Genomic DNA, 19,248 nt, shown 5'->3' on the forward strand with positions numbered 1-19,248 from the left:
AGGCTTACATTAACACTGCAATAAAGTTATTCTGAAAATTCCCAAGTCGCCACACTCTGGCACCTGTTTGGCTACACTGAGAGAAAATTAAGCATGGCCAATGCAGCCAACCAGCATGTCTTTGGACTGTGGGAGGAAACCAGAGAGCTCAGAGAAAACCCAAGCAGGCGTGGAGAGAATGTGCAGACTCCACACAGTTGGTGACCTAAGCCAAGAATCGAACCCAGGTTCCTGGTGCTGTGAGTCAGCAGTGCAAACCACTGTGGCACAATGCTGCCTCTGTTTTCCTGAGTTTGGTGCATTTAACACTATTGCCAGAATTCTCTGACCTCACCCACGGCTGGGATTCTCTGGTCCTGCTGCTGTGAATGGAGGTTTGGCTGAGTGCCAAATTCTCCATTTTCGCTGGGAGTTGGGGAGAAATGGAGAATCGCAGCCTATGGGTGAGAGTTAACTCGTTCTTTTAAAAACAATTACTCCAATCTTAAAAGTTGCAAAGTTAATATGCAGAGTGGACAGCCTTTAATGCATCTCCTTGCTTGCTCCAAAATAAAGTACAAATTCAAATTGAATCCAATTCATGGCCCCCATAAGAGAGACATGCAATATCCATGCTAACAAGAAAAGGCATTGCACCTGATCTTAGGCTTGATCTGATGCCTGATCTTAGCCAAAAGAATAAGAAAGGTGAGAGTTAACTCACTTGAACAGTTAACACTCGCAGAGTTAAAATCTGCCTCCACAACTCAGCACTGCTTGCTGTGCACCATTGTACACAGATGACTGTAAGACTGGGACATGCTATTGTTCTCTGCTTATGAAAGACAATCCGTTCTCATTTAGCTATTCTGATTCAAGTGAATTAAAATACTTCCTACAGGTACTACAGTTGTAAGCATTCACAAAGGTTCCCTCCCCTGCCATCCAAGAGAAAAAATACATTTAGTAACATATTTCTGTGCTTTTCAGATGGTTGTCATTTGAACCCACATTTTGTCATCTAAAGTTTTCTTAGCTTCCCTACATCTTCAGTTACTTCTAAGTCGCCGTATGAATGGGAGAGTTCATGCACTATATCCCATGTGGTTTCTCCAAAGGAGATGTTGCCTTTTAAATTTGGGATATACTTAGCATATCCCACAGAAGCATTGAGATGTAATTAGTATTTTCACTGCTAATGCTGACTAAACTTACTTTCAACTTCAGTTGCGAGTTATTCAATCCACCTCCAGTATTGGAAATACATTAGGCCATTTTGCTTCTAGCCGTGACACAAATTCTTTTTTCTCCCCCTTGCCTTTCATCTCACTGGTCCAGAAAATGGAATAAAGTGAAAGTGATGTCCCGGCATTTTGTACATTCCTCATCTTGCCCACATCCAAGAGGCATTTATCCTCAGTTGGAATTTTACTTCAGTTCAGTCAGACTGAAAAGCACACTGTTTTACTATTCAGAGTCGGATATCAATCGGCATATAACACAAATGCTAAATGTAGTACAAAGTACCCAAAGCATTGTTAATAATCATTGATATAATGTTGAAAATAGTGTCAATAAATCAGGAGGAACGGCGTGACTTATTTTCCCCTCCCCAAATGGGTGCAGGAGCAGGGTCACAGTCTGAGGATTCGGGGTAGACCATTTAGGATGGAGATGAAGAGTCATTTCACAGGGTGAGCCTGTGGAATTCTTTACCACAGGAAATAGTTGATGCCAAAACACTGAATGTATTCATGAGGTGGCTGGATATAGCACTTGGGGCGAATGGGGTCAAAGGTTATGAGGAGAAAGCAGGATTGAGTTGGATGGTCAGCCATGATAGTGATGAATGGTGGAGCAGACTCGAAGGGCCAAATGGCCTCCTCCTGCTCCTATCTTCTATGTTTCTATGAAATGATCTTTTGTTGCTTCACTGCAACTTACACAGCAATTTTAAAGATAGGAATATTGCTTTGTGTGGAAACTTTCGCTTTTACTGAAATGGTCGGCGTGGACCACTTGGGCCAAAAGGACTGTTTCCATGCTGTATTGTCCAATGACTCTGTGGGGGATTTAGATTACAAATCTTTCAATTTCCCAAACATTATATGCCACTGTTTAAGACAATAGGGAAAGATGATCTATGAAATCTGTAGCAGTGCATTGGTGCATGTACTTAATATTGGTAGAGGAATCAAAGCGAACTTTTGCAGGAATGGGATCTTGTGATTGAAACCTTTGCTAAAGTGCCAGTGACATAGGTAGCTCCCCAGAAATTGTCTTTAAAGAGTTATTGCTTCATAAACACAAATTAAATAAAGTATAGCATCTCTATTGTCAAAGTAACGCTCTTGCTCACAAGTTAAGAAATTAACCAACGAACGATTCTCCCATTTTAACCCCCAGCAGGTCATTTAATAATTCACATTTAATAGTTTATTTTAAATTAGATAACACTTACATCAAGTTCCGTTCAAAAAAAAGGATACTGCAGGGTTAAATATTCTCATTGACAGGTTGTTTAGAAGGACATCATCATAAACCACAAACTTCTATGCCAGTATTCTGGTTTTGAAAATTGACAGGTCAGGAAAGAAAAAAACACTTTTACCTTGCAAATCATATCCTGCATTTTTTTTTATTTATTCCATATGACAAAATAGTAACCTAGACTAAGACATCCATTTCAATCAGTAGATGTGTCAAGCCAACAAGGTTTAATAAAAATATTGGATATAGGTAACAATTCCCAACTGGTTCAGGTTGGTTTCCCAGCCCTACATGGTATCGCAGTATAAAAATAGTGTCTCTCTTCACCATGTAGAGAGGAACAACCAGTACCTGAATACAAAAGGGTTCTGTCTACCTACTGCCCTATTTACATTGCTTTAGAAGTCTTAAGTTACAGATCCTTATGGACAGAACACTACATGGTACCAAATGCTAACATTTGGCTAACAAAAATTCACACCAAAAAAATGACACAGATAAATAAAACATTCAACTGCTGAAAATACAGCAACGTTAAGCCACCTTACAACTTGCTTTGTTTCATTTTATTTATGCTCTTAAAAGGTTCCCAAATCGCTCACACTTAGTGCTTCAAAGGTGGAAGTAACACAGGATTGATGCATTGTTCTCACTATCGGAACAACTCCCCTTGCGGTAATACAATAGCTTTAACGGGGGGCAAAAAACAGCTCTTCTAGGATCAGTCGTATCTCTTCATGTTGGTTGATAATGACAAGATGGCTGAAACAACCACCTAAAGTGATTTTTTTTAATATAAATGTTCCTTAAGTGAACCCTAAATTTTTTTTTTCCCAATAAGTAGATTGTCCCACTTTCAGTCCATTCAAAATACCCGCCATGCAACTCCACCATGTGATTACCATGTCTTTTGCCCAATCTGTATTGCAATATCTCTTCAAAAACAGTTTCAATACAAATGGAAGTTTTTAACACCACTGTCCACCGTGCTTCCAATGCAAAAAAAATGAGGTAGTACTGTACACGAAACGGTTACTGTTAGTTCAAGTTTTGATTAAGCTCCACCCATCCCAATTTACTAGCTTAATAATAATGTAGATTAAAAACATCACCAGACTTCTTACTATGGTGCACCATTGACAAATGATCAATGGTTGGGTCACTCTTTTACCATTAAGGACAGTTGTGCTTGATACCCAAAGCATACCGAGAAGACAATTAGCCAGTCTGAATGGATTTTCCAGCGCTTTAAAAAATAAGGAAAGTTTACAACACTTTCATCAAATTCATAACATATGTCTTCTTATCTTACATTTAATACTTGTTTTTAGGCTACGGAAATTTTGTTGTTCAGTTCTAAATTTGCTGTGTTTAAAAAGGTCAAAAAAAAGGTTTGCACAAATCTCTTTTACTCATCTCAGTCATATCATAAGGTGCAAGGTATTTTACATAGCCCAGCTTCAATACGGACTTCAAATTATACAAATGGGTTTGATGTGAAATTCCTCCAGTCAATAATTTTAATGGGAAAGATCACTGTGAGTGCAAAATGGGACTTCCCACTTTGTGTTTGTGCTGCTATATTCAGTTACATTATTCTCAGGTGGAGTTACACCCTCCTAATGATCAACTGGTACAAAGATCACATTTACAAGGGGTTTAGTGATGTCAGAAGACTTTTCAGGTACAAAAGAAAGTCTGTGTGACTTTGTTTTGCCTCAATTCTGGTTCCTCATTTTGTCTCATCTGTTGTGCCATGCAAAAAGGTTGAAACTCAAAAAGTACTACCATTGCAGGGCAGCATTATGGTCACCTTCTGGGAAGGGCTTGCTGTCAATCAGAGTAACTGATTGCTCCATAGGGGAACACGTAATTACGTTCCCAACCCATGGAACTGAACACAACAATTTTACACTCAACGCTTCTCTGCGCCTGGCCACTGCTAACTCTCTGAAAGATGGGCACAGTAATAACAGCAATGGTTGCCGCTGGGAACCGAGCTGTAGTTCAGAGTTACTGCCCACATTTGAAGGTGACCGGCTGCAAGTGAAGTGGATATCATGTCATTTCAATCAAACAAAGGTTCACAGTGTCCGTTCCAGATGCACTTTTACACTTGACGAGGTCGAATAAGAGTGACAGGTCCAGCTGCAGTGAACCCTAAATCAGCAAGCTTAATGGATTTGAAGCAAAGTTCATGCTCTGACTTGTGGCTAATAGTGGCATACAAATGGGGGAGAAGATAGCAGAGGAGGGGGTGGGGGGGGGAAGGTGATCAAAGTTCCCTAAACTAAAGGGTTCTTTGCTTTCTGCTTATCCAAAACATGTCAACTCAGAAGGTGAAGGCTCCATGAAGTGTGCAAAATACCGGTGACTCTGCAGAGCAGGGGGGTCGAAAAACATGTGCTCCAGTGTACAAGTACCCCTGTCTATGCTCACCGAAAAATGGAGCCAAATAGCTACTGGCACGTGGATTAAAAAAAAGCATTCCTTTATGCCTCACATACTGAGATTCTGCTGCACCAAACACAATGGAAGCAGGATGGTCGAAGTAGGGATTGCCAGAGTAAAATGCCCGTGATTGTAACACTTAAAAGTGGGCTTTCATTGGAGAAAATAACAATAAAATATTCCATGTTGCCACTTGCTTTTAAGGAACAAATAAAATGCCCTGTTAACAATTTCTAACCAATTAAAAAATATAGGACTCTGGTGGTTTCAATTCCTTTTGTACAGTTTTAACGCACCCATTAACACGTTTGCATAAATTCCTGTCAGTGCCACTTTAATGTAGATGCTAAGCAGTTTGAAATAATTAAGTTAACATCTACGTTGAAACTGAAGAGAAAGGATTTATTTTAGGAAAATGTTAACTATGCTTAAAAAAAAAGTTGTAGTACATCAGTAGGTGCTTTTATTGAAAAAAAACACACACATTATGTGGTACAAGTAAGTTTTTAAACTGTGTGAGTTCCATCGCATCAAATGTATCCTAAATGGACTCCTGACTCACCCCATCACCACCCATGCCATTTAATAAAATATTAATACTGGGTTTGGCCAGTAATAAACATGTACCAGTTGATCACTTAAATATATTAGTTATTAAAAGAGAGTAGCAGGCACCATCGCTAAGGGGGAACCGTCACTTTGTTTTTCAGTAATGGGTCCATGAAAATAACATTTAACACAGGAATGTTAAAATATAACAGGCTGGGAGGATAGAAATATTATATTTCAAGATTAAATTAAGAAGTACTGCAGTATACACACGATTTTCGACAGTTTAAGTATCAAAGAGGGTGTGTTCTCTCTCTGCAACTGAAATTGGAAGTGAATACATTTAGATTCAGTCCCAGTTTAGATTTTTTAAAGTTCATTTAATGGAGGATTTCACTTGTTCAAACAATTTCCCTCTCTTGTTGGAAATACACATCTGACCTAAAAGGGCTAAATAGCAGCTTCTTTAAAACAGTTTAAATTTTTCAACAAAAAAAAGGTCACAATGGCATTCAGTTGGATTTGGGAAAAATATAAAAAAAATGACAACTCTACAAGTTTCCATAGGTGAGAGAGCTTCCAGACATCATCATGTATCTGGCTACAATTTAAAAACATGTAGATATTATATAATATATATGCATATACCTTGCATATATTTCTGCCAATACCAAAATTGAGGGTGGGGCTGGATACTTTTTCTGACCCGCATAATCTTGACAGTATAAATAGTACAGACAAGCACAATTTTTTTTTCTTATAGTTTACATCTCTGGGGACACAAAAAAAATTACCTTTTTTTCTTTTTAAAGAGCAGGATATCTTATAAAGGAAAACAAAATTATAATTTCAAGTTTCTACTTCATTTGAAGACAATTAGCACACTTGTCCAGCCACACTCCAGTCAGTTTATGGTTTCCAGGCCCTTAGCGACTCCACTCACAGTATCGTTGTCAAGGAACTAAATGAGAGCAGTGGCCCCACTCAGTTCCTAATCCACCAAACAGTTCATCTGTTCATGGTAATCAAGGGTCTATTAATTTTATGAACGCACAATTTTCTTTTTAGTTTTGAAGTACTTTTCTGTAAAATTTACGATTGAAACAAGTAGTACCATGCAAATCTTGCAAGACAACTCAAACCATAGCCAGAATATGGAACTCTCATGATTCTGGGTATGAGTAAAGGAGCAAGAAAACACCAACAACTGAGTATTTGGAGTTGAAGTCATATCTTAACAACTATTGAAGTATGCTCCAAAAACTGTACATTATATGGTACAAGATTCAAAATGGTCCATGTGTTACTTGTGTTTAAGAGTGCCATGTTTTAGTTAATGCCAATTTCTTTGTTATCTTCGATAAATCTAGCGAATGGCCGATTTGTTCCTCCTTCTGTGCTTGGTTTCTCCAGCCCAGCGACAGGCGGACTGCTGCCTGGGCGAACCCTGTCCATTCCGCTGGTTGCGTTAGTTAAAGCCGGGATACCACTGCCCCCCAGGCTAACGGGGAGCTGAGGAATGCCTCCATTCTGTATAACAGAAATCTCGTTATTTTTCAAGGCTAGACCATTCGTAATGGCAGCAGCATACTGGTTCCAGAATGTTGCGTCAACATTCATTGCCCGAGCTGCCAAATCCTTTTGAAAGATCTCTGAGAACTTCATAGCATCACCACCTAGTAAAGCCATTGGGTTCTCCACTGACAGACGACGCCCTCGTCTTGCCGGAGCGTTATTCCACATATGCGTTCCCATGTGAACCTAATGGGAAACACAAAATAGCAACAAAAACAAAATGGCATCGTTAAAAGGAATATATCTTCAAACACAATACATTTTTTGATATGCAATTTTTTTTTGTTTTATTTCCATTACCCCACTATCACAAACATCTGCACAGACTTGCTTTAAGGGTTTCATTCCGCAGGGAAATCTTGGAACAGTGGAGTGTTGCAAATGGAACTCTGAAATAGAAGCATAAAATGCTGGAAATGCATAGCAAGGCCAATCAGCATCTGAAAGAGAAAGATATGTTAACATTTCGGATGCGACCTTTGTCACACATTAATCAATGTTTTCACCTTTCAGAGGCTTAACAACCTGATTAGCATTTCCAGCATTTTATTTCTGATTCAAGGGGAGGTGATGGCGTGGTGGTATTGCCGCTAGACTATTAACCCAGCAACTCAGCTAATGTTCTGGGGATTTGGGTTTGAATCCCGTCATGGTGGAATTTGAATTCAATAAAAAATATTTGGAATTAAGAATCTACTGATGACCATGATACCATTGTTGATTGTTGGAAAAACCCATTTGACTCACTAACGTCCTTTAGGGAAGGAAGTCTGCCATCCTTACCCGGTCTGGACTACATGTGACCCCAGAGCCACAGAAATGAGGTTGACTCTCAACTGCCCTCCAAAGATAGCTAGGGATGGGTAATAAATGCTGGCCAGCCAGCGACACCTATGTCCCGTGAATGAATAAAAATATTCCATTTTTGTACATAAACCCACAAATTCAATTTTTCTTTGTTTGCAATCGCTCATAGTATTAATATCTTTAATTGTCACATCTTAAAAGAAAATGGAATATTTGAAGTATGATTGCAGTTTACACTTCTTGATTGAAAATTTACAATTCAAAAGGTCTGATTAGTCAAATCTTTTAGTGCTGAATTTCTACTTTCCTTTGCTATTTATGTTGCTTCATTTGGATTATTGGACAAGTCAAAACTTAGTCACATGGTGCCTTTAATGTGGAAAAACATTCCAAAGTGTTTCATAGGCTAATGTGAAAAAAGAATGTCCAGCCAGTAGAGGAGATGTCAGGACAGGCGACCCAACGTGTGGCCAAAGAGGTGGCGATCTTGTGTCAAGGACTGAAAATAATTACTTCAGTGCCTCTAACTTGATGCATTGGAGCATCAACTAAGAATGAATTTTTGACAGGTAATGAGACAACATAGTAAGGGTGGAGGATTGAGGGAGGTAAGCGGAGTGCTAGGGACAAGTGTCCTCATGAACAGAAGCCACTTCATATCTACAAGGGATCTTAGCGAGAGTCAATGCAGCAGATTTTCAACTTGGCACTCAGGTGTAAATCTGGTGTTGTGCACTGGTTTCAAAAAAGTTTATTTATTAGTCACAAGTAGGCTTACATTAATGCTTCAATGAAGTTAATGTGAAAATCTTCCAGGCTCTGTGCCTGTTCGGGTACACTGAGGGAGAATTTAGCATGGTCAATTCACCTAACCAGCACTTCTTTTCGACTGTGGGGAGAAACTGGAGCACCCGAAGGAAACCCATGCAGATACGGGGAGAACATGCAGACTCCACACTGACAGTGACCGAAGTTGGGAATCGAATCCGAGTCCCTGGCATTGTGAGACAGCAGTGCTAACCATGTGCCACCGTGCCACCCATCGCATGAACTGCCTGATTTGCATTTCCAAACGAAAATGAGAAACAGGTTTTGAAAACAGAAATTAAGAAAAGTAATGGGTTTCCGTAATGATGAGCAGTTTCACGACTGGCTGGCAAATTGAAGATTTACCCCAGCATAGAGACGAGGAATAGGCGAGGAGTCAAGGACAGATATGTAGATGATTTTATAGATACATGAGCTGGAAGAGAGACTACTGCTGGAGATGCAGTGGGAACAACCAGGGAGGCAAGGGTGAAATCAAATGACACAGCCCCACAGTTTGTCTAGTGCAAAAATACTTTGAATTATGAGAAGTAGACTATATTTAATTTTGTATAATCAAATCCCCCATGATACTGTTCATGGATAAATGGGTCTTACTGCCCTGCTTACTGCACAGCCAGGGTCAATTTGTGGTAACGCGTCTTTGAGAAGTTGTCACAAAGAATTCAAAATTCTTATCCTTGTTTTCAAATCATTCTATGACCGTGCCCTTTCCCCATCTCTGTCACCCGCTTCCAGCCATACATCCATCCAAATTCTCTGCAATCCTTCCCGTTCTGGCTTTGTGCACATCCACAATTGTCATCACTTCACGATTGATGGCCGTGAATTCAGATGTCAGTGCCTCAAGATTTGCAGTTCCCTTCCCGAAAACTCTTCACCTCGCTATGCACCTTTAACACCTACAACTTTGATTAAGTCTTTTGGCCAGCTGTGCTAACCATCTCCTTGGTTGGCACAGTGTCAAACTTTGTTTGATAATGATCCTGTAAGATGCCTTGACACGTTTTACCACATTAAAGTAAATGTAATTTTTTTTTATTCATTAGTGTCACAAATAGACTTTCATTAACACTGCAATGAAGTTACTGTGAAAATCCCCTAGTTGCCACACTCAGGCGTCTGTTCGGGTACACTGAGAGAGAATATAACATGGCCAGTCCCCCTTCTTCTTGCATGTCAGCATAATCAATGTGCATTGGCCCAACTATCCATCTGTTTGCAATCTCTAGTCCATCCTCCTGTCAAACTAGACCCGGTAGGAGTGGAGACTCCCAAGATATGCCCACCTACTTTCTGATGATGGTATTTTGTTACATTATGCATAAAAAGTTATCCCTGTTTCTCCACTGGGCTGGTGTTTAAGTAGCTTATTGTTTTAAGGCCACAGAGTTGTAAAGAAACACTGCCAATGGTCAGTCACAGATCAACTGTTGCCTGGCCAAGAAAATTTGCAAATTGGAATGTGCTTGGCCATTTCATTTTGCATCTCAGTCACCAGCATTGTAAGCCTGCTTTGAATCTGCGGAAAAGTTCATTAACTGAAGTGGGATGTCTGCGGCTCAGAGAAAAATAATTTTATTCCAAGAAAATGCTGGGGCAGGATTTTACGTTGCCCTCAAGGCAGGTTCTGAGCTTGACTGGGGGGGGGACGAGGTGGTGGGGAGAAGTAGGGGGGAGGAGAGGGGAAGAGTGTAAAATTGATTGACTGGGAAACACCCGGGGAACCTGCTCAAAGACAAGGGTAATTTTATGTTTGGGAGAGCAAGGCCTTATGGTGTGACTACCACCCATTCACCTATTAAGGCCACTTAAGTGCCCATTTAACAGCCAGTTAAGGGTCTTATCCTGCCCAGCCTCAATCTTCACGGAGTGGGTATGGGACAGTGGGAATGTGGCATTTACATTTTTCCCCTTTTCTGGCAGGAATGGGACAGGGCACCTCACCTTGAAGAATTGGGGTGCCCTTCACTCTGGGACATTGGAGCTCCAGGACCCCCCTACTCCCTCGGCCTAACTCCTGACAGTGTGACATCCCCCCCCACTGTCCCCTCCTTGACCAGCCACAGGATTCCCCTACACACCTGGCCCCGGGACTCCTGATGTTTACCTTTTAAAAAGTTTGTAACTTAGTCCCAGCCAGAGCACTGGAATGTCGCTTCTGGCCACCACAATGCTGCGCCTGGCCGGGTTAAAGACCTGTCTGATGGCTCGACAGCTCTCACAGGTGGGATGTCCGACCAAAGCGCGGACAAAAATTCAGCCAATCAAGTCAGCAGTAAATGGTGATGGGAGTTTGAGAGTTGGCGACTGCCTGTTAGGTGTTGACTCTCGAGATGACGAGAACCGATTGCTCATCATCCTTAACTTTCTATCCTAATGTTTTCAAAATAAAAAGAGGCAAAATCTTCTGAGCCTGGCATTGATGGGGGTGGGACTGGAAAATCTGGCGAGCTGTTCCAAAACTCCATGGACTTCGGTAAGTCATAAAATTCTGCCCCTCAATGTCTGAGTCACCTTGCTATACTTGTAATATTCTTTGTTTTTTCAGACAACATGTTCGGTTTTGGCAAATCGCTGTATTTCTTTGTGAACTGCAAGGCTTTGTCATTAAGACATTATATGAATTATTATTTATCATTCAGTAAGACAAAGACCATGGCATTTGAATTCCAATCGGCATGGTCTTCTCAGCCTGCTAAAGATCATTGGGAATAAGACAGTTTTGGGCTTTGGGAACTCTTGAACAGGATTCACTGAGGAGGAACATCAGGCACATTTGGACAAAGTTTTGAAATGATACCAGAAGGTAGGAGTGCACCTACAAAGAGAAAGGTGCACTTTCCAAGCAGGCAAGGTGGTTTATCTTAGTTATCAAGTCAATTAAGTAATTGACTCGGGTGGGGGGGGGTTACATCTCATGGGGGACAAAATGAGAGTGATTAAAGAGGCAGCAGCCCCTAGGAACATCTCAGAACTCAGATCCTTGGGAAAACTCCAAACTATCCTTTGGGTGGTCAACTATTATGGGCAGCTCCCCCCAAATCTATCTGGCATCTTTTCATATACTGTTAAAGAAGCGCCAGAGATGATGTTGGAAAACACTACAAAAATGAGGTTTTTAACCAAATTAAGCAGAAATTTCAATCAACATGTTCATTAGTGCATTTTGACCCCTCTAAGAAGATAGTACTTACATCTGATGCATCATTATATGGGGTTGGGCTGTGTTATCCCTCACAATGGGTGAAAGGTCTGTGACACCCATCGGAAATGTATCAAGAACCCTGTCAGATATCGAAAGAGGGTACTTGCAGAGAGAAGAAGTAGGCCTCGCTGTTATCTATGACATGAAGATTCATCAATACGTTTATGAGAGACATTTTACTATCATCACAGACTAAAGCTGCTTCTAGGGCTTTTCAAGGAGAACAAAGCAATTCCACGAATTGCTTCTGCTAGAATATTGAGACGGGCTCTGTTCTTAACAGATTATGAGTATGTCTTTGAACATGGGCCAGGGACTGACAGAACCAATGCAGTTACCTTCCGTTACCCAAAAGCACGCCACCTCCTCAAGTCCTGCAAGGAATTAAAATGGCTTTCTAGATTCTTTACCTGTAACAGCACAACAAATTAAATACTGGACTAATAGAGACCCACTGTTATCAAAAATTAAATGCATGATGCTGCATGGATGGCGAAATGAGAGAGCTTCTGAGGAAAATGAAGCCTTAACAGCTCAGTTCTGAGGATGGTGTGATTCTTCGGGGAGTGAGAGTAGTCATCCCCATTCCAGGAAGAGAATTATCGCCTGAAGATTGCACAGTGCCCACCCGGGCGCTGTAATGAAGATGAAAATGTGATTGAGAAACTGTATCTGGTGGCCTTGCATCAATGCTGATATAGGAAGGGTTGTCAAACAACATGACCAGTTCCAGTAAAAGCTACCAGCTGCAGTCCCCTTGCACCCATGGGAATGGGCAGATCAGCCATGGGTAAGGGTTCATGTGGATTATGTTGGCACATTCATGGGCTTGATGTTCCTTTTGTTAGTGGATGCCCATCTGAAATGGAGGGAGGTATTCAAAATAAGGTAAATATGCTACAAGAAACTGCACCAATCCTTCTTGACTCATGACACATCAGAAGCATTTGTCTCAGACAATGGAATGACAAGTACAAAATTTGAAAAGTTCATGACATCTAATGATGTAAAACATATCTGAGCTGTATCATATCTAGATTGGCTGAACATGTAATTCAGACTTTCAAGACTGGTATGAAGAAGCAACCGCCTACATCACTAGAAACCAAGATAGCACGGTTCCTGTTGGCCTAGAGAATCACCCCACACATCACCACCAGAATAGCTCCAGCTGAGCTGCTGATTAGATGATGCTTGAGAACCAGGTTGAGCCTGATGGTTCCAAATTTGGTGGGGAGTGGGGAGGTCAGGCAGGGTTGTCAGAAGAGGAGCCATGGTTCCTCAGAAGTAGAACAAGCATTTGCGATAGATGATCCAGTCTTTGTGAAGAATCTGGGAAGTGACCAAGTTGGGTCTTAGGAGCGTGGTGGCCAAGACAGGACCACTCTCTTATGAGGTGAAAATGCAGGACAAGTTAGTGAAGAAACAGTTTGATCCTTTGAGGAGACTGGAGCCATCCTAAAAGTCAATGTTACTGCTTGACCAATCGTGCCATCAAATAGTGTTGTTGTTTGTCTAAGGGATGAAGTGGCTGATCAGCTAATGGCAGGACAGAGTGCTGCTCCCACTGAAACTGAGCAAATGGTGAGTCATGAGGTACAGATTCCAGAAGAAAGTCCAAGTGATGCAAGTCCAACCCAAACTGCTTCTACAATCGAATCTCAACCAGTAGAGCTATGCTCAAGATTGCTACCATCTTGGTACAAAGCATGGGCTTTTGCAGCCAGAGTAGGAACTAGAGCTGGAAGTGTTAACATCGTGAAGTACTCTGTATATTTATCTGCTTGTAAATAAATTTTTATAATTCATTCTACTATCTAGAGTTCACCAATCCTTGCAATTACTACAGGGCATATATAAGACTGCATTTGGAAACACTTTTTAAAAGGAGGGTTGCTAGTCTCATTTGGGTTCAAAACAGAAATGTCTAAAGCGCTACTTGTGCAAACATGGGTGACACAGTGGTTAGCACTATTGCCTCACAGCACCTGGGACCTTGGTTCGATTCCCGTCTTGGGTCACTGTCTGTGTAGAGTCCACACATTCTCCCTGTGTCTGCATGAGTTTACCCCGGGTTCTCCAGTTTCCTCCCACGGCGCTGGTTAGATGCATTGGCCATGCTAAATTCTCCCACAGTGTACCCAAACAGGTGCCAGAGTGTGGCAACTAGGGGTTTTTCACAGTAACTTCATTGCAGTGTTAATGTAAGCCTACTTGTGACACTAATAAATAAACTTTAATCCAATAAAGTTAAACTGAGAACAAGTTGATAATGGAGATATGGATTGGTGAGCCAACATAATGGGGACATCCTGAATTTAGAAGGCTTTCTGGGGAAAACAAATTGCAAATTTGTTATGCTGATTGATTGTTACGTTAACAGAATGATCTGCACTTTTATCATGCCTTGTCCTATTGCTCAGAGATGTTACAAAGTGGGGCAGACACAATGGGCCAGATTTTACAGCCTCTCCTGGGCGAGACCGGAAATTCCCGCCCGAGGGCAATAGATATTTCTGTTGTTGGACCCTTGCCCGCTCTGATTGCATGGTGGGTGAGGTGGTAGAGTTCTGCCCAATGTGAAACATTTCCTCAGGGCTTAGTAACTTTGGAGAAGATCCTGTTTTCCTGTATGCAAGGGTTCCTAATTAATGTCTGCTAAAACTATAGTGGCAGAAGCCTTGAAGAAACAAGTGGCTATCAATTATTTTAAAGAGTCATGACTGTTGTTTGCTGGGGAAATGTAGGGCTATTTGGTCACATACAAGTTTCCACAAATGACATAGAGATAAATGACCAATTAATCTGTTTCAGATAGTGCTAAGTGAGAAAACAGTTGTCCAGGACACTGGAAGAACTTTCTGCTCTTCCTCAAATAATGCAATAAGATCTTTAACATCCACTTATCCAGAGAATCCAGTCTTTCAAACTACAAAATGTGGTGTCATAGACTGGAATTTTAGTGTCCCGCCCACCATGGGAATTGGAGAAGGCGAGGGGCAAACCATGGAAAGGTCCATTGACCGTGGGTAGGATTTTATGGTTTTGGGACGAGTGAGGTTGTAAAATTCCACCCGTAGAGTCAGTTATTGGAAGATGGAGACCATTTGGCCCATTGAACCCATGCTGGCTCCATGTGGAATATGGGAATGGGAGTGGACGGGGGACGGGAGGGGGAGTCGCCATCAGCGGGACTGGAAAATCCCATTGGTGGGAAGGGCCAGAGAATATGGCTCAATGCATCTATTTATGAAGGCCAGGATCCCATATGCTTTCCTAACCATTCTCTCAACATGTCCTGCCAACTTCAAACATTGAAGAACATGCATCCTCAGGTGTCTCTGTTCTTGCATACATTTTAGAATTGTTTCATTAATTCCATACTGCCCTTCCATATCCCTTCTGCTAAGATGCATCAACTGAAATTGTTTTTAGTATTAAATTTCATCTGCTACCGGTCTGTCCATTCTGCTGGTCTATCAATGTCATGTTACAGACAATCTGTATTATCCTTGCTGCTTGTCACTCCTTCAAATTTGTTATCACTGGAAAATCTTCAAACTTTGCTCCATATTCTATGATCCAAGATATCTGTGTACAGCAAACATTGGAGTGGGCCCAACACTCACCTCTGGGGGATACCACTGTCTGTCAACTGCCAGTCCTAAAAAGAGCCATCTACCTTGACTTGCTACTCTTCGTCCTTAAGCCAGTTTTCTTTTATCCACTTGCACACTGGCCTTCCTACTCCTTAAGCCTCAAGTTTGTCAACCAGACTTTGATGTGGTATCTTGTCAAATGCTTCCTTAAATTCCACATAGACAACATCCACCACATTCCCTCAATCAACTTCCTCTGTTACTTCCTTAAAAGAGTCAGTTAGATTAGTCAAGCATGAACTGCCTTTTACAAATCCACCTGGGCTCTCTCCAATTAATTCAAACCTTTCCAAGTTCCAATTGGCATTTTTTTCCCCAATTAAGGATTCTTAAACCTTACCCACCCCTTGGGCCTGATCTTCTGCCTGCGCTCGACCCAACGCCAAAAAATCCCGCCCAACATCAATAGACTTTTGCATCGTCCATGTCCGGCCTGCTACAAATCTCATGGTGGGTGGGCCTGGAAATTCCGCCCCTCATGTTAGATTAACTGGCTCTATTGCTAGGACTGTCCTTGCACTCTTGAATAAAGGTGTCACATTTATCAATCCAGCACCTCACCCACTTCTCAGGAAGTTTGAAAATTTAAGGCAAGCCCTTCTACTATATGCATCCCCACCTCCTTCAGGAACTTGGGATGCAAGCTCACAACAAGTGATTAATCTACCCTAAGCATAGCCAGCCTTAGTCTTTCAATTTTCACACCATTCATTGCCTCCACTAGAGCTATTGTCAGGGTCCTCTTCCTTAGTGAATGCTGATACAAAGTATTCATTAAGTATTCCAACCATGTTCTGCACATCTGAGCATATATAAACCTCTTTGTCCCTAATAGGACCCATTCCACCTCAAACTTCCTCTTATCACAGGCAATAGTTCTTGCATTTCTCTGTGACCATCCAGCATGTCTATTCCTCTATCTCTCTGTATTTCCAGGTGTATAGCATAATTGTACCTTTTTTTGCTTCTCAACTCTAACCAAATAGACTCTGTCCTTGGCCCTCAAAGGAAACTTTTCTTTTCAATAATACAATGTCTTCCCTAATCATTACTGCTGCCCCACTTCCCTTTATTCATTTTCTACCCTTTCTGAATAGAATCCTACAGTGCAGAAGGAGGCCATTTAGCTTATCGGTTCTGCACCAACTACAATCCCACCCAAGCCCTATCCCCATATATTTACCCTAGCTAGTTTTCCTGACACGAAGGGGCAATTTAGCATGGCCAATCCACCTAACCCGCACATCTTTGGACTGTGGGAGGAATCGGAGCACCCAGAGGAAACCCATGCAGACATGGGGAGAATGTCCAAACTCCATACAGACAGTGACCCAAGCCAGGAATTGAACCCAGATCCCTGGCGCTGTGAGGCAGCAGTGCTAACCACTGTGCCACCGTGCCACCCCTGTATGCTTTGTATACTTGTATATTGTGCCCAATCCTCACTGTTTTGAAGCCAGGTTTCCATTATTGCCACTATATCATATGCCTAGCCTTCTATTTGTGTTTGGAGCTCACCAACATTCATCATGCTTTGTGTGTTTATGTAAATGCATTATAAACAGGTTTTTGCTATTCTGTACTCATTCATAGTTTGCTCCTATCTAATATGGTAACTCCCTTCTTTAGTACTGTCTAATACTCTCACTTTACGGACAGTGTTCTTTTCGTTTTACCTATGCTGGTGCTTATCACCTGCCAAATTAGTTTAAATCCTTCCCAACTGCATTAGTGAACTGCACAAGGACGTTGGTCCCAGTCCTGTTGTGGTGCAACTCATCTCTTTTCAGCAGGTGCTTTCTGTTCCTAATGTGGTCCCAATGTGCCAAGGATCTGAAGCCCTCCTGCTTGCACCATACTTTAAGCCATGCATTCCTTTTTCTACTCTGGCACTGGGAGTAATTTCTGGATTACTCCCCTCGAGGTCCCACTTTTTAACTTCCTCCTTAGCTAACCTTAGATGCTCAATGCCTTCCCTCACTATATCGTTGGCACCAACAAGCACCACAACTTCTGGCTCACTCATTTCCCCCTGTAGAATACTCTTCCCCCCTCTATGTAAGGGCCTTTACCTTGGTAGTTGGGTGGCACACACCATGTAAGATTCTGATGATGGTTAAAGAAATGGCTATCTGTCTCCCCAGCAATGGAATTTCCTGCGCCAACCGCATTTCTACACTTTGCTCTTCCCTCCTGTACAATCCTTTGCCCATAGATGCAAAGGTCTGGGCTGCACTCCTTCAAGGTATTGACAGTCCCAGTTATCTCTAATACTGAGAGTTACGTCTTAAAGACTCCTGTGTTACCTACCTCTTCCTATTCTTCTGCTTGGCCAACTATGTTCTATGCTGACCTCTCACCTCCTGGAATGTACGCCCTTACTTGATGCTCTGTAGTGACTGCACTGACAACTAACAATGCTAATTGTTTGGTAAGCTTTGACTTGGTCACTCTAACTTGAATGGGCATCTACAATTTTTAAGATTGAACAAGATACTCATGGCGATGCAGAGATGAACACATGACCAAAGGTTAACAATAGTCAAAGTGCCGATCCTTTGGATGGATCTGTGCGAAGATTCTGGGGACGTTGAGCAGACTAAAGTTCTTCATGTCCAGCAATGCCGTGTGTTCCAGAGGTGGATTTACAGTTCATGAGGCCCCGCGTGCACCTTCATTTCTGAACCCCTCTTCACCCCTGATCTCACAACCCCTCACAGTCACCTGCCATTCCTCACTTTCTCATTCTCACAATCTTACTCACCTCACTCATCTGAGGTCTTCAAGGCAGCTTCCTGTGCCACTTACCATCTCCTCGTGTCTAAGGCTTGATTTTGGGCCTTGCGTCTCACTGTTGCTAGCCTGCCCTTGGCCCTGGATTGAATTGCCTGCTCTCCTTGCTTGTGGCCGAGCTCACCTTGTGGCGGCTTGCAGGATCTTGCGCCTCGCAGTTGCTGGCCTGCCCTCGACCCTGAGTCAAGTTTCCTGCTCGCCTTGCCTGCTGCTTCCCTCGGTGGCTGACCTCACCCTGTGGCGGCGCTCGGCACCTCGCTGTTGCTGATTTACTCAGGGTCGAGTTGCAAACCTGCTCGCCATTTGCAAAAATGGTAAAACCTCCACATCCTCTGCCTCTTCCTCTGTGCCTGGGTTGCCTCTCTTTATTCCTTGCGCATGCCTCCAGTTAACCACTTGCACTGTTTGGACCAATATTTTCTCACTCTTTCAGACTCACCGTCAGAGTCTGACCGCACTCTACATTGCCAGCTGATAGGCTCATTATACATGTTGAGCCTATCAGCAAATGCGGAGTAATCAGGCTCTGATTGGATGCCCAGTGCATCGGCTGGCGCAGAGTCTCCCCATTGGCCAGGGTCCTGTGCCTGGGCACGGTGGGTGAAATTTTCCCATCCCACCCAGCACAGGAATCGTAGCAGGCGGGACATGGACCATACAAAGGTCTATTGACGCCGGGTGGGATTTTCCGGCCTTGGGGGCGAGCGTGGCTGAAAAATCCCACCCAGTGTATTCCGCTATAAATACACCTCTGGTGTGTTCCCAGTTCGAGTGTGAAGCGACAATTGTAAATTTAAGGCCTTCGCTACAACGAATTCTTGACGTTCTATAATTCAATCAGCAACAACTGCAAGTTATGGACCTGCTGGCTATTCATTTAAAGAAACTCTGCACACTAAGAATGAAAGC

At 42.3% G+C, this 19,248-nt stretch overlaps 1 protein-coding gene across 2 annotated transcripts in view; it reads right to left on the bottom strand.

Annotated features, from left to right (window-relative positions):
* Positions 1-5,828: 5,828 nt before the first annotated feature.
* LOC145346524 (sal-like protein 3) overlaps positions 5,829-19,248 on the bottom strand; it is a 69,691-nt gene continuing 56,271 nt past the window's right edge. For both annotated transcript variants that reach the window (XM_080193899.1, XM_080193898.1), the window contains one exon: positions 5,829-7,230. In XM_080193899.1, the coding sequence (XP_080050025.1) occupies positions 6,799-7,230 (432 nt within the window). In that variant the 3' untranslated portion in view covers positions 5,829-6,798. The remainder of the gene's footprint in view (positions 7,231-19,248) is intronic.

This window comes from Carcharhinus amblyrhynchos, chromosome 8 (assembly GCF_965287045.1).
Source record: "Carcharhinus amblyrhynchos chromosome 8, sCarAmb.v2.hapA, whole genome shotgun sequence".
Taxonomy (NCBI): Eukaryota; Metazoa; Chordata; class Chondrichthyes; order Carcharhiniformes; family Carcharhinidae; genus Carcharhinus; species Carcharhinus amblyrhynchos.